Source organism: Trachurus trachurus (genome assembly GCF_905171665.1).
Source record: "Trachurus trachurus genome assembly, chromosome: 14".
In the NCBI taxonomy this organism is placed as follows: domain Eukaryota; kingdom Metazoa; phylum Chordata; class Actinopteri; order Carangiformes; family Carangidae; genus Trachurus; species Trachurus trachurus.
In genome coordinates, this window is record NC_139903.1 from 814,181 (window position 1) to 829,321 (window position 15,141).

The 15,141-nt window shown below is 39.6% G+C and overlaps 1 protein-coding gene across 1 annotated transcript in view; it reads left to right on the forward strand.

Annotated features, from left to right (window-relative positions):
- lars1b (leucyl-tRNA synthetase 1b) overlaps positions 1–12,609 on the forward strand; it is a 43,541-nt gene extending 30,932 nt beyond the window's left edge. Inside the window, exons 26-31 of the mRNA XM_083986405.1 lie at positions 3,127–3,237; positions 5,065–5,175; positions 6,762–6,866; positions 8,459–8,554; positions 8,685–8,817; positions 12,082–12,609. Coding sequence (XP_083842531.1) covers positions 3,127–3,237; positions 5,065–5,175; positions 6,762–6,866; positions 8,459–8,554; positions 8,685–8,817; positions 12,082–12,287 — 762 coding nt within the window. The 3' untranslated portion in view covers positions 12,288–12,609. The remainder of the gene's footprint in view (positions 1–3,126; positions 3,238–5,064; positions 5,176–6,761; positions 6,867–8,458; positions 8,555–8,684; positions 8,818–12,081) is intronic.
- The last annotated feature ends 2,532 nt before the right edge of the window (positions 12,610–15,141 follow it).

The following is a 15,141-nucleotide window of genomic DNA, read 5'->3' on the forward strand; positions in this document are numbered from 1 at the left end:
TAAAGCGCCGCCGCTCCCTCAGGTAACGAAGCACTTCACTTCCACGGCTGTTTCATGTAGAAATGATTAAAAAAGGAGAAGAAAACATCAGTAACAGCAGCTTAAAGTCAAGATAAAGTCGTTTTATCACCTCTGAATCTATAATCTGAATCCTCTCCGTCACAAAACACATTTGCTGTTTTGCACTTTTCATTTCTTCCTAATTAAAGTAAAAGATGAATGTGCAGCGGTGTGTGTGTGTGTGTGTTGGAGCAGCTTCAAACTGGATTTTCCTCCTCACCAAGACTTTATTAAGACGGTAAACAGACGATATGAATCCATTTAGATTCTGCTCTCTGTGTGTTTCTAACGTTTCCTGGTGAGTTGCTGTCGGAGCAGCTGTGGATCACCGACGTGTCTAAACCCGGTGTGTCTGATCTGAGTGATCAGGACTCGGTGTCGAGTTCACAGCTGGAAACTTCCTCTATTGTTTGTTACCAGCTCAGAAACTCAATAAGAATTGATGATGAGATCCAAGACGACCGATATCTCACTCTGGTATCGATCAGCTGCTGCTAATGGAGACGAGATGGAGACGGGATGGAGGGATGATGGAGAGACAGGATCAGTGTTCAACATAACATTTGTTCAACTCAGCAGTGTGACAGACAAACAGCCAATCATTTAAAGGGATAGTAGCATTTTTTTAAAGTGTGGTTGTATGATCTCCAAATAGCCCCTAAGTACTTTAATTGCAGTAGAAGACTCTCTGCACTCCTCCCGTTAGCAACGCCAGCCCATAATAGCCCTGCCCAGAGATTTACTACATACAGTGTTGTGAACAGACCCAAAGAAACGGCCTATTTTCACGGCCTAAAAGAGGTTTTACCTGAAAAAAAATACACAGTTCCATTGTTCACTATAATATAATTTTTTCCAGCCCTTCAAAGTGCAGGAAAAACACAGTTTTTATTTGGAGCTGACAATTATTAGCTTCATGTCATCATTTGGGTCACTATTGTGCATTTTACTGTTGTTTTTTGCTGCTGGCTGCACTGCAAATTGCGTCCTGGGGACAATAAAGATCTCTTGACTTGACTTGACTCCCATCACGCTCTTGCAAACAAACATGTCGGCGTTTTCTAAGACCACAGTGAGGATTTTGTTTCCAAAAAGGCCGACAGCTCTTTTCCTCTACACAGTTACAGCTATACTCGACTCAGTTCGGTTTAGGTCTTCTTCCATCACAGCTGAGTTCTTCTAGTTCCTCCTCAGCGGGGATGGTGTCGTCATATCACGGCGGCTACTGTCGCGTCGTCTCGCTCTCTATTTTCGCTCCTCGCTCCTCTGCTCCTCCTCGGTTACAGACCACAGCTGGTTTTCACCACAGCATCGTTTACCTCAGAACAGCAACAACAACAGTCTCAGTTCAGATCAGCGGTCGCTGCTGTCGCTGTGTGTGTCGGACGTCAACGCTTTGGCCAATCAGTGGAAGGCAGTCGGCTGACGTCATGTTTTAGTAGAGTTAGTTATTTCGCGCATCAGCGGTTTTGCATGAATTTCCCTCTAAAACAACTCTATAGATGCATCATGTTGTTTTTGAGGGGGTCCAGATATGAAGGATCTTGCAGCTCTTTATCTCTGAAACACGGCAGGAGTTTGTTTCTCAGTGTAAATGAGACACAGAAACACAACGCAGTGACTGTGGTCGTTTCATCACGTCACCCTGAGCATCAACCAGGCTCAACTGTGACTTCTATTACCCTGAATAAGTTGTTTTAGAGGTAAATTCATACAAAACCACTGATGCACGTTGCCTTCAGGGACAGTTTTTCATCATCAGTCTCTGTATTTCCCTCTAAAACAACTCTGTGTGGTAACGTTGTGTTATTATCTCATAGCGTGGTGAATGTGCAGCTCACAACTTGTCCACCAGAGCGTTGTGGAGTTGATGGATTGTGTATTTGATGAGTTTGATGAGGGAAACCAAGAAATCCCATAAAGAGCCTCCGTAGCGTAGCTCTGAGCAGCTCACGGCTCTGCTCCGCCGTTCTAAAAACAGCTTGCACTGACAATTAAAGGTAACAAACCTACTGCTATGACTATAGGGGTTATGGCAATGGGCCAATTTGACAAAATGTTGAACTATCCCTTTAAAGGTTGAATAATAAAAAAAAATGTCTTTATTATTGTCTTTTTAAAAACGTATAATGTCCCGTGTGTGTTGGTGTTGACTTTCCATCATTAACAACAGTAATAGAACCGGACCAGAGTGAACTGGACAGCTGTCATGTGAAATATGTTCACAGATTTGTCTCCATCACAGGAAACACACAGCTCCTCCTCACACACACACACACACACACACACACACACAGTCCACTGACTACAGGCTCTGCCGATTCTAGAGCTGTGTGGGAAAGTTTTCTCTCCTTTACTCAGCAGCTGTCTGGTGGAACGGCCTTCCTCTAAACCTTAACTGTTAGCTCCTCCTACTTTCTTTTAAGTCCTCTGTAAAAAAAAATTCTGTTGTTTTATTTCTGTTTGGGACCTAATCTCTTGTCTCTTCTGTGACAAACTGTAAACTGTTTTCTTGTCTGTAACAACATCTATTGCACGTCTGTCCGTCCTGGGTGATGATCCCTCCTCTGTTGCTCACCCTGAGCTTTCTCCTGGTTTTCCCTGTTAAAAGGGTTTTCCATGGAGTTTTTCCTCAGTCGATGTGAGGGTCTAAGGACAGAGGATGTTGCTACGATGCCATGTAAAGCCCTTTGAGACAAACTGGTGGTAAAAACGGGCTATACAAATAAAATTGCCTTGCCTTGCCTTGCCTTTTATCTATTTTATCTTGTTATTTCTCTTCAATGTTGTAGTCCATGTGCCTTAGTGTCTCTCTCCCATGTTTTTAGTCCATGTGTTGTGTGTTTGTCTTCCTTGTTTTAAATCCATGTGTAGCTACCATCTACCATCAAATAGGACCACAATGGAAATAAGCCTTTTATTTGGGCTTTATTGTGTTTTTAATCCTTTTGAACACTTGTCTAATGTTGTTCAATAAAGTTTTCAATGAATCAATCAAAGACCTGAGCCTCAGGTTGAACCACATCGTTAACGTTAAACCCTCTCCTCCTCCTCCTTCTCTAACAGAAAGGAGACTCCAAGCCTCCAGCCAAACCTTCCCACTGCTCCATCTACGTGGCCAAGAGCTACCCGCCATGGCAACACAGCGCGCTGTCGCTGCTCGGCAACCACCACAAGGTGACACACACACACACACCACCTCATGTTCATTCACACACACACACACACACACACACACCACCTCATGTTCACACACACACACACACACAGTAATCCTGTGTATTGATCAGGTAAAATGAAGATGAGGTGTATTATCTGATGCAGCCAGTTTAGTAGCTGCTGTGACATCACATCACCTGGAAGCTATTGAGCTAAAATGCTAATATTTACATGTAAAAATGTATAAAAATCATGTAAAAACTTTTCTTTCTTTCTTTCTTTCTTTCTTTCTTTCTTTCTTTCTTTCTTTCTTTCTTTCTTTCTACTCTTCTCTATCTCCATCTATCTACCTCTTTCTATCTATCCCCTTCTTTCTTTTTTCTTTCTTTCTACCCCTTTCTCTGTCTTTTTACTTCTTTCTTTCTTTCTTTCTTTCTACCCCTTTCTCTGTCTTTTTACTTTCTTTCTTTCTACCCCTTTCTGTCTTTTTACTTTTTTCTTTCTTTCTTTCTTTCTTTCTTTCTACCCCTCTCTATCTCCATCTATCTACCTCTTTCTATCTATCCCCTTCTTTCTTTCTTTCTACCCCTTTCTCTGTCTTTTTACTTCTTTCTTTCTTTCTTTCTTTCTTTCTACCCCTTTCTCTGTCTTTTTACTTTCTTTCTTTCTACCCCTTTCTGTCTTTTTACTTTTTTCTTTCTTTCTTTCTTTCTTTCTTTCTTTCTTTCTTTCTTTCTTTCTTTCTTTCTTTCTTTCTTTCTTTCTTTCTTTCTTTCTTTCTACCCCTCTCTATCTCCATCTATCTACCTCTTTCTATCTATCCCCTTCTTTCTTTCTTTCTACCCCTTTCTCTGTCTTTTTACTTCTTTCTTTCTTTCTTTCTTTCTTTCTTTCTTTCTTTCTACCCCTCTCTATCTCCATCTATCTACCTCTTTCTATCTATCCCCTTCTTTCTTTCTTTCTACCCCTTTCTCTGTCTTTTTACTTCTTTCTTTCTTTCTTTCTTTCTTTCTTTCTTTCTTTCTTTCTTTCTACCCCTCTCTATCTCCATCTATCTACCTCTTTCTATCTATCCCCTTCTTTCTTTCTTTCTACCCCTTTCTCTGTCTTTTTACTTCTTTCTTTCTTTCTTTCTTTCTTTCTTTCTTTCTTTCTTTCTTTCTACCCCTCTCTATCTCCATCTATCTACCTCTTTCTATCTATCCCCTTCTTTCTTTCTTTCTACCCCTTTCTCTGTCTTTTTACTTCTTTCTTTCTTTCTACCCCTCTCTATCTCCATCTATCTACCTCTTTCTATCTACCCCCCTCTTTCTTTCTTTCTGTCTTTCTACCCCCTTTCCCTGTCTTTTTACTCATTTCTGTCTTTCTACCCCTCTCTCTCTGTCTTTTTCTTTCTTCCGTTCTTTCTTTCTTTCTTTCTTTCTACACCCTTCCTCTGTCTTGCAACTACTTTCTTTCTTTCTTTCTTTCTTTCTTTCTTTCTTTCTTTCTTTCTTTCTTTCTTTCTTTCTTTCTACCCCCTTTCTCTGTCTTTTTGCTTCCGTCTTCAGCTGCTTTCAGCATTCACACGCATTTCCTTCAGGAAATTCTATCTTTTTCTAGTTTTCATTATTGTCATTTCCCACAACAATGAAAGTGAAGTGAATCTCCAACAGAACAAGTCGTGTTGCAATTTCATCATGTTGATTGATTCACTGTGTGTTAATATGATGGCAATAAACCTTCTAATCTAATCACCACACACACACACACTCTGTCACACACACACTCTGTGATGACTGTATCTAACATGATTGTGTGTGTTTTCATGTCTGTTTGTGTGTTTTTCCTTGTTTTGTGCGACAGAACAACAACGGGCTCCTTCCAGACAACAAGGCGATCGCCGCGGAGCTCGGCGCTCTGCCCGAGCTCAAGAAGTACATGAAGAGAGTCATGCCCTTCGTCGCCATGATCAAGGTGTGTGTGTGTCTGTGTGTCTGTGTCTCTGTGTGTGTGTCCTCTACAGAAACACACTCTGCATGCTGTATTGATCACTATGATGGTTTCTTCTTTATAATCCCTCTTTGTGTGAGACGAGAGGGGAAAAACAGAATGAACAAACAGTTTAAACAACAGTGATGCATTGAAGCTGCAGGAAAACAGAGTTTTATTGACCGAGAGAGAACAAAACACACAAAACACACTTCAGACACAAACTCTCTCTAGTTTGCAGCTAAATATAAATGTAAAAGTATATTTTATTGTTTCTGCCTGCAGGTTGTTCAGTCCTGAGCTCTCAGGTTGTTACAAACCAAGTCACAGTTTCAAATATTGAGATAAAATGCTGTAATTTACATATAAAAAGTTATAAAGATCATGAATAGATGTAAAATGTAAAAACAAGAGGTGTATCTCATGCAGGGGAATTTCTTTCTTTCTTTCTTTCTACCTACCCCGTTCTTTATTTCTTTCTATCCCTCTCTATCTCATCTATCCCCCTCTTTCTTTCTTTCTTTCTTTCTTTCTACTCCTCTCTCCATCTATATACCTCTTTCTTTCTGTCTTTCTTTCTACTCTTCTCTCTCCATCTATCTACCTCTTTCTTTCTGTCTGTCTTTCTTTCTTTCTTTCTTTCTTTCTTTCTATCTTTCTGTCCCTCTCTATCTCCATCTATCCCCCTCTTTCTTTCTTTCTTTCTTCCCTTCTTTCTTTCTTCCCCTCTCAATCTTTATCTATCTATCTATCTATCTATCTATCTATCTATCTATCTATCTATCTATCTATCTATCTATCTATCTATCTATCTATCTATCTATCTATCTATCTATCTATCTCCCTCTTTCTTTCTTTCTTTATTTATTTATTTATTTATTTATTTCTACCTCTTTCTATCTATCTATCCCTTTCTTTCTTTCTTTCTTTCTTTCTATCCCTCTCTATCTCCATCTGTCTACCTCTTTCTATCTATCTATCCCCCTCTTTCTTTCTTTCTTTCTTTCTTTCTTTCTTTCTTTCTTTCTTTCTTTCTTTCTCTCTCTCTCTCTCTCTCTCTCTGTCTTTTTACTCCCTTCTTTCTTCCTTCCTTCCTGTCCCACTCAGGTTGTGTTAAACCCGTGTGTGTCACAGTTTATTGTTGGTCTCTTTAGGGTTAAAGTGTTTGTGTGATCTGATAATGAAGCGATTAAAGGAGCAGTTACATTAAAGCTCTCGTGTTGAGCATCTACATCTATACATCAGCAGCAGCAGCAGCAGCAGCAGCGACTGATCTGTGTTCAGAGGGAAGCAGCTGAAGCAGCTGTTTAGTATTTGGGCCGTGTCGTCGTCTCTTTTGTTCAGGTGCTGCTGCTGTTTTCTCTGCTCTGATCAAACAGAATCAAACTAATAAATAGTCATGATGAAGCTTTGAGCTCGTCCACGACTCTCACGTCTCTCAAGCTGCTCTTTCAGCTTTCTACTTGTTTTCTCTCCTTGTTTGATGGTTTATTATTTTGGCATCTTTTGTTCACACAGCTTTTCCTTGTTTTTCTTATTAATAATAATAATTATAATGTGTGTGTGTGTAGGAGAGCCTGGAGAAGAACGGGCCGCGGGTTCTGGACTTGGAGCTGGAGTTTGATGAGCGGTCGGTGCTGATGGAGAACCTGGTCTACCTGACCAACTCTCTGGAGGTTCGTTCTGTTCTGCTCCGCTCTGATCCCTCAGAACCACATAAACACACATTAAAGATAATAATATAATAATAATAATATACACTCGTGAAAAAATAAGGAGCAAAACAAAACAGACTGGCTCGACTCACAGTCTGAAAATACCGGGTACACCGACCCAGAAATCACTATTATTCATTATTAAAAAACAAGGAGCCCCTTTACCTCAGTACAGGCCAGTGGCCATTAATTACATGATAATGCCAAGAAATGACAAGTAATTGCATCATAACGTCTAGAAATATGGCCAAGAAATAACAATTGATTGAGTAGAAATAGCCCAGAAATATCGGTCAATTTCAACGACTTGGTGGAGAAAAATTCTGGCCTTTCCCCAAAAAATACAAAGCATGAAAATCATATGTTATCTTTGCCTTTATTAAACCATGACGTTACTATGAAATTGACTGTTATTTCTTGGCTGTTTCTGGGCATTATGACGTAATTAATGGCCTGAGTTACCAAAAATTGCAGTTTATGGTGAGGAATAAATGATTTTACACCCACGTTTATTCCCTCTTAAAACGTCTAAAATCACACAGTAAATGATGATGTGAACATGTGAACTCAGCTTTTTAAAAACCTCAGACATTTAGTTTGGTTAGTTAGTCCACCCTGAGAGCAGAAGCATGATGCAAGATGCTAGAAGAAGCCTCCACAAACCCTCAGATGATGTCATCACAGGACCTGCAGCCGGCTCCTGATTGGTGCATGTGTCTAGGATCAGTTAGAGGCGACTGCACAGGAAGAGAATAGAATATAATTTATTTACCAATTGACCCTTTGTCAAGGCCCCGCCCCCCCCACGGTTACTGTTGCTAGGTTGGACAAACAATGGTCACGGAAGGGTTAATTTAACTCCCATTGGAAACTGTTGAAAATTAGGCCGATTTAAATAGCTTGTAAGGAAAATTTGAATATCAGAAAAATGGTGTCGTGATAGAAGACAGACGTGGCTAAAGAGCGGTTGAACGGCGTTACACGACTTTTCCGAAAAGTGGAGAAAAATCATTGTTTTGGTCACTTCTAGCTAGTAGCTAACGATGCTAGCTAACACTTAATCTCCTCCCGTTTCTCCTCGTAAAACTTCACAAAGTTCAAAAGACATTAGCAACGGTAACGTTACGTTTTCTAGATAACTTTGAAAGTTAAAGTAATATAAATGCTATATACATAGGCTACATACGTTTTTTTTTTTTTTTCATAGGCTACATAAGTATGTTTATTGATGTCTTGGGTTTGGGGAATGGGATAAAAATGACTCCGGGAATAGAAGCGCTCTGATTGGTGCATCAACAGACCAATCAGAAGGCCAACAACGGGTTAACTGACCGTATTCACAGCCTCAAATTATTTTCTCATTTCTCTCATAAATAATAAATCACATGTTAAACTGTGTAATGATGTTTTCACATGACTGTGTAGCTGAACAAAGGTCACAGTAAAGGTTCAGTTCCACATTTTCTGGCAGACATAAAGGTTGATCATCTGTGTGTGTGTGTGTGTGTGTGTGTGTGTGTGTGTGTGTGTGTGTGTGTGTGTGTGTGTTACAGTTGGAGCAGATCGACATCCTGTTTGCCTCCGAGGGCGACGACAAAGTGAAGGAGGACTGTTGCCCCGGGAAACCGTTCAGTGTTTTCAGATCAGAGGTAAACGCTGCGTGTCGAGTGTGTGTGTGTGTGTTTCTCATATTGTTCTGTGTGTAGGTGTGTGTTGGACATTAATCCTGTGTGTGTGTCTCTGTGTCTCTGGTGTGTGTGTGTGTGTGTGTGCGTGCAGCCCGGAGTGTGTGTGTCGGTGCTGAACCCTCAGCCCTGCAGCGGCCTCTTCTCCACCAAGCTGGACATCAGACAGGGAGACAGCAGAGACAGCGTCGTCCGCCGCCTCGCCAAGGTCAACAGGCTCATCAAAGGTGAGGGGGACCCAGCAGAACCAGAACCAGGACCAGGACCAGGACCAATGTTCATTTTGACAACAAATTCTAATTTAGTTTTAGTCATATGTTAGTCACCTGAAATATTTTAGTTTTAGTTGACGAAATATCACACGCGCGCACATATCGCACACATCCAACTAGTCAATCGTCTAATTCAGGGGTTTTCAAAGTGTGAGAGAGTGAGCCCTCCTTAATGAAAAAAAGAGAGAAGAGAATGAAACATAGCCTATTTATTATCAGTTACTATGACCAAAACAATATTTGATTCATTAAACATAAATTGGTCTTGTTTCTCAGCATATAGTAATTATCATGACAACATAAAGCACTGACGAATAAACCTATCATAGCAGTAGGTTTGTTACCTTTAATTGTCGGTGCAAGCTGTTTTTAGAACGGCGGAGCAGAGCCGTGAGCTGCTCAGAGCTACGCTACGGAGGCTCATTATGGGATTTCTTGGTTTCTCTCATCATCAAACTCATCAAATACACAATCCAACAACTCCACAACGCTCTGGTGGACAAGTTGTGAGCTGCACATTCACCACGCTATGAGATAATAACACAACGTTACCACACAGAGTTGTTGTAGAGGAAAATTCAGAGACTGTTGATGAAAAACTGTCCCTGAAGGCAACACGCATCAGTGGTTTTACATGAATTTCCCTCTAAAACAACTCTGTCTGGTGATCCATGATCCAGAATCTGTTCAGATTAAACCTTTGATCCACTGGGTCCAGAGCTGTGGTGGTTGTTTATATCATCTAAGGACCTGAGACCCAGAAGCTCCAGTCAGATGAAACTCAGAGGATCTAGTTTTATAGTTTTAGTTTCCTTGTCTTTTATCTGAACTTGTGTATTTTTAACATCCTGTCAGACTTTGAATAATGTTGCAGAGCTTCAGTTTATGTAACAGCAGCTCCACATGTGACCCACTTCTCTCTCTAGTCTGAGCAAGAAAAGAGGAAAACTGAGCCCAGTCACTTCTAGTGGGCTCATGTAAACACCAGATCAGACCAGATCAGACCAGATCACATCCAGGGTTGGATACATTACTTTTACAAAGTAATTACTTGTAACCACTAATTACTTTCCCCCAAAAGTAACTGAGTTAGTAACTAAGTTACTACATTTGGTAACACTTTACTTGAAGGTCTCATCAGACACTGACATAAGAGTGACATGTCACAGTCATGAACATGTCATAAACATTATGTCAATGTCAATGTGACTGTGTCATGTAACTCTTATGATGAGATCAAGTCAAGTGTTACCCTACATTTTACTGTAACGGTAACTTATTACCAGGAAACGTAACTGTTGCATTACTTTTTGTGTTATTATTTAGTAACGGCAACTTTGTTATAACAGGGGAAACAGTAAATTTTTGTTATTGAAAAAGTTATTATAACCTTTATTCAAACTCAGAAATATATTGAGGAATAACCTCATTTGCACTATAGCCGAGACAAAACACACAACATTTGAGGACAAGACACAACACAAAACGTTTGAAGCATAGAAGCATATCCGAAATCCTACATACCAAAAAGTAAAAGTGACAAAGATGAATTGAAAACTGAGAATTCGGGTTAAAAACAGGAGCAGTTGGAGGTAAAATAAGATGCAGTTATGGATTTAAATTGTCCTAATGATAGAAGTGTGATACGTTTCAGATGGTTTTGCAGATTGTTCCAGGTTGCAGATGCAACAGTAAGAAAAACTGGACTTTCCAAATTCAGTGTTAACAGAGGAAACCTGTAGTGTGAGCCAGTTCTTTGACCCTGTATGATAGAGACCTGCATTAAAAGATACTGAAGAGTTAAAGGAGAATTCCGGTCATTTTTGACCCCTAAATCGTTGTCCTGATGGTCACCCAGTGTTGGTCGGAGCAAAAAACTCGACTATTATTGATGCAGGCAAACCAGAGTTACCATGGCTACCCAGCGCTAGGGATAGCCACAACGCTAACCTATGGGGGCAATTCTTTCAACCACAACAAACACTCAGAAAACAATCAGATATCTCTGGTACATGACTGGAATCCTTAGAGACACCACTGAACTCATATAGTGTAGAGCAGAAACAGTAGAAACTTTGTGTTTTTAACTCTGAAACATCCCATAAAGACATTACTATCCTATCACAGAGAGAAACTAACACTTTGTCCTTGTTGTGATGATTTCTTTACTAAAATAACCGGTCGGAGATATTATGGACATCACCGCTGCACTGCTCCACCGGTTATTTTTAGTCGTGTCTTTTGCTCCCCCCCAACACTGGGTGACCATCAGGACAACGATTTAGGGGTCAAAAATGACCGGAATTCTCTTTTAATATAGGACACTAGTAACGCTGTTTATTTTATTTTCTATCACATGGAAACTGTTAAAACCTGAAAGACTCTTTCAGAATTTAATAATATATAAATTATTGTAACATCATTTGGGCCAGCACTTACCAAACTAAGCTCAAGCCCAGATACCAGCTTCAGAAAAGAGCAGTAAGAATAATAAGCTGTGCTTATCAAAGACATTCTTCACAGCCTCTATTCCTTCAGTCTGGTATCCTCAGTGTTTATCAAGTGAATCATCTTCAGATTGGTTTATTTGTTTATGGTTCCCTAAAAAAACTCCTTCCATCATCTTTTCATTATATATTTGCATACAACTATCAATTTCACACCTATTCCACACGTAACTCTTGTCACCTTAGAACCCAATATTGTTGTACCTCTCAATCACAGTTCTGTTACTTTATCTTGGACCAAGAATATGGAATTTATTACCTGTACATTTTTTTAATTTATCTTTACAACAATTTAGGACTCAGAGCACTAAAGTCTCTCCTGCTGCTAACCAGCCAATACTTTCCACATGGTCTGCCTCTAAACTGGGATTATTTTATATTTCTTATCATATGTTTATCAAGCTTTTTGTATTGCATTGTACAATGTTAAATCATGTTAAACCATGTTTGTATTTATTATGTATGAACGACTTTTGTACCTCACAAATGTGTCTATGCTCATTAGCTTAGAACTGTAGTCGGAGAATGCCGCCCTACAAGCCCCTGGAGGGTTTTTTGGCATTCCCCTTCACATTGTTTTGGATTTTATATGTTATATCTTTTTTAACTTTGATATGTGAAAATAAATAAACAAACAAACAAACAAACAAACAAGAATGAATCAATCCGTGTCCACCATGTAAACTAACCTCTCTCTCTCTGTCTCCATCAGACCTGTCCCGGGTGAAGCTGATGCGGTTCGATGACCCCCTGCTGGGCCCTCGCCGCGTCCCCGTGCTCGGCCTCGAGGAGCTCGGCAAGGTGGCCGTCGGCAGCCAATCGGTGTTCAGCGTCGACCTGCAGCAGAAACGAGTCACGCTGGCCGACAACGGGCTCAGCGTGGACATCGGGGACACGCTGGTCTACCTGGTCCAATAGACACACACACAGAGTCACACACACACACACACACACACACACACACACACACACACACACACACACACACATGTATTAGTCAGTGTAACAGCAGCAGGACGTTCAGTTTGTCTCAGTCTCTGTAGTTTTTTTTTCCTGTTTAATATCTCGCACAATAAATAAATACGTCAACTCTTTGTAAAATGAAGCTTTTGAATTTAGTTTTTTCTTTTTCTAAAACAACACAAACATCTTCCTACAGGAGCGTGTTGCATTCACTTGAGTAATTTATTTTTTGGTTTGTTTTTCGGGGGAATTATTTCTGTTTTTCTGACTCTTTTCTGATTTTTTTAACGAGATTTCAAATCTACACACTTACCAAGAATATTTGTCTTATTTCTAGTCAAAACAGATCTCATTCTACTTAGAATCAGACTCATCACATAAAAAGCAGCTTGTTTTTAGACACTTTTTACTTCTTTCAAGCAGATTTTCACTTGAAATAAGTAGAAAAATCTGATAGTGGAGCAAGTTTTTCTTTCTTATTACAAACACAAAAAACTTGCTTTCACTGGCAGATTTTTCTACTTATTTCAATTGAAAATTAGTTTGAAACAAGTGAAAATGATCTAAAAACAAGTCAATTTTTAGGTGATGAGTCTTATTTTAAGTGGAAAGAGATTAGTTTTGACTAGAAATGAGACATTTTGACAAGAAATAAGACAAATATTCTTGGAAAGATTTTGAGTTTTTGCAGTGTAACGTTGAACCACTGCCTCCACTTCATCACGGATCTATTACATCTTAGATCCATGAGATACGTTGTTAAGGATTTATATTCAAACTTTTTATTTTCCAGACTGACGGCTCCAACACATAGAAGCATCAACAAACTTTTCCCGGGACAAGCTACACACGTCACATCTGGGAGCGTATAACAAACATCCTTCAAAATAAAAGTATTACTCATAATAACACAATGAGTAAAGGCGCTTTCTTTTACATTGTTTAACATACATCCATGGATATGCTCCACAAAAAATACAGTCTTATTGTCACTGTGTTGCCAGTAAATTCAGATTAATATTGAAAGGAAACGACCTGTTAGTACAGAACTCCTCCTCAGAGAGACCTTTATTTTGAAATCAGTCCTTACGTTACGTGCAGGGGCAGGAGCTTCAGCTTCTCACAGGATTTTGAAATCTCAAAGCTAAAAGTCAGAAAAAAATTACCCCGAAAAACAGAAAATAATTAGTAAAAAAAACAAACCAAAAAATAAATGACTCAGAAAAACTGGATTTTTTTATTATTACTCAAGTGAATGCAACATAAGCTTCTGTATCTTCCTCCGTATGCGTCCGGCTTCTTCCTGCTTCTTCCTGCTTCTTCCTCTCGTCGTCTTCATGCAGCAGAACATGAATGTTGGAGTTCCTCGGCTCAAACTGAATAAAACCTATGAAACATTCAGACTCTGTGTGGTTTTTCTCCTCTCTCACTGCTTCTAAGGACAAAAACATGGATGAATGAGCCTCATCTCAGCTGTGTGTGTCTGTGTGTGTGTGTGGGAGCGTCGGCATAGCAACCAGGGCAGAAACATGGTGATGTCTGGAGGAAGAGGAGGAGGAGATAAACTGCTGACTGGAGGAATCATCACATATGAGTTTAATGAAGCTCCTGAAGTTTTACTCCACACTGGGAGAAGATGTGTTGTGTTGTGTTGTGTTGTGTTGTGTTGATCTGAAGGAGAAGATCTGATGCAACACGTATAAAACACAGTCGGCTAAACTCAACTTATTCATGTCTGAGACGTTTAAAGCAGCTGTGACGCCTCAAGACAGAGTCATTCTGGCCAAAATGTAATAAGTTATTACATTATCGGCTTATATAAGCAATACATCACGACTGGCCGTGGTAGGCTATATGCTCATTAATTACACTGCAAAAACTCAAAATCTTTCCAAGAATATTTGTCTTATTTCTTGTCAAAGTGTCTCATTTCTAGTCAAAACTAATCTCTTTCCACTTAAAATAAGACTCATTACCTAAAAATTAACTTGTTTTCAGGTAATTTTCACTTGTTTCAAACTAATTTTCAATTGAGATAGATAAGTAGAAAACAAGCTGCTTTTTAATGTGATGAGTCTTATTCTAAGTAGAATTAGATTTGTTTTGACTAGAAATAAGACAAATTCTTGGTAAGATATTGAGGGGCGTTCTTCGGCCCTTAGCTGTGGTATAATGAGCATAGACCACGGACTGGAGTGATATATTGCTTTTATAAAACGGTTACGAATAATGACAATATGAAAGAGGAATACGCATCAATTTAATGTAGTTTTCTTGAAGCAGAATAAAAAGCTGTTCCCAGCTGTCCAGACGTTAGCTCCAAGTAGCTCTGTCACTGCTCAGTCCCCTCTACCATTGTTAACCCTCTGGAGGTCAAAGTTCACCTTCAACATGTCAGTTACACTACTTTACTACATTTTTTAACATCGTAAAAACACCGACTGTCGTTGGCTACGGACGGCAACAGTCCGTTGTCATGGATACATGAATTAATGAGTGTTTATTTCGATCACAGCATCAAAATTTCAACAAAACAAATTCAAGGTAGTAACAAATACTATATAGCTGGCGGAAAAGGGTTGCGGCTGAAGCAAAGCTTATAGCTGCCGCACCCTCGTTTCTCATTTCATTATAAAAACCATAAGCAGTCTGATGGGAATGGTGCATGCATACACACATACACACATATACCTACACAGTACGTCCCCCACCGACCATCCTATATCCACAAACCTTCACAACTCAAAAACAAAACAGGTTGAAATTTCCTAGGTTACATTACACATCCCATATCAATCCTCAACTACAA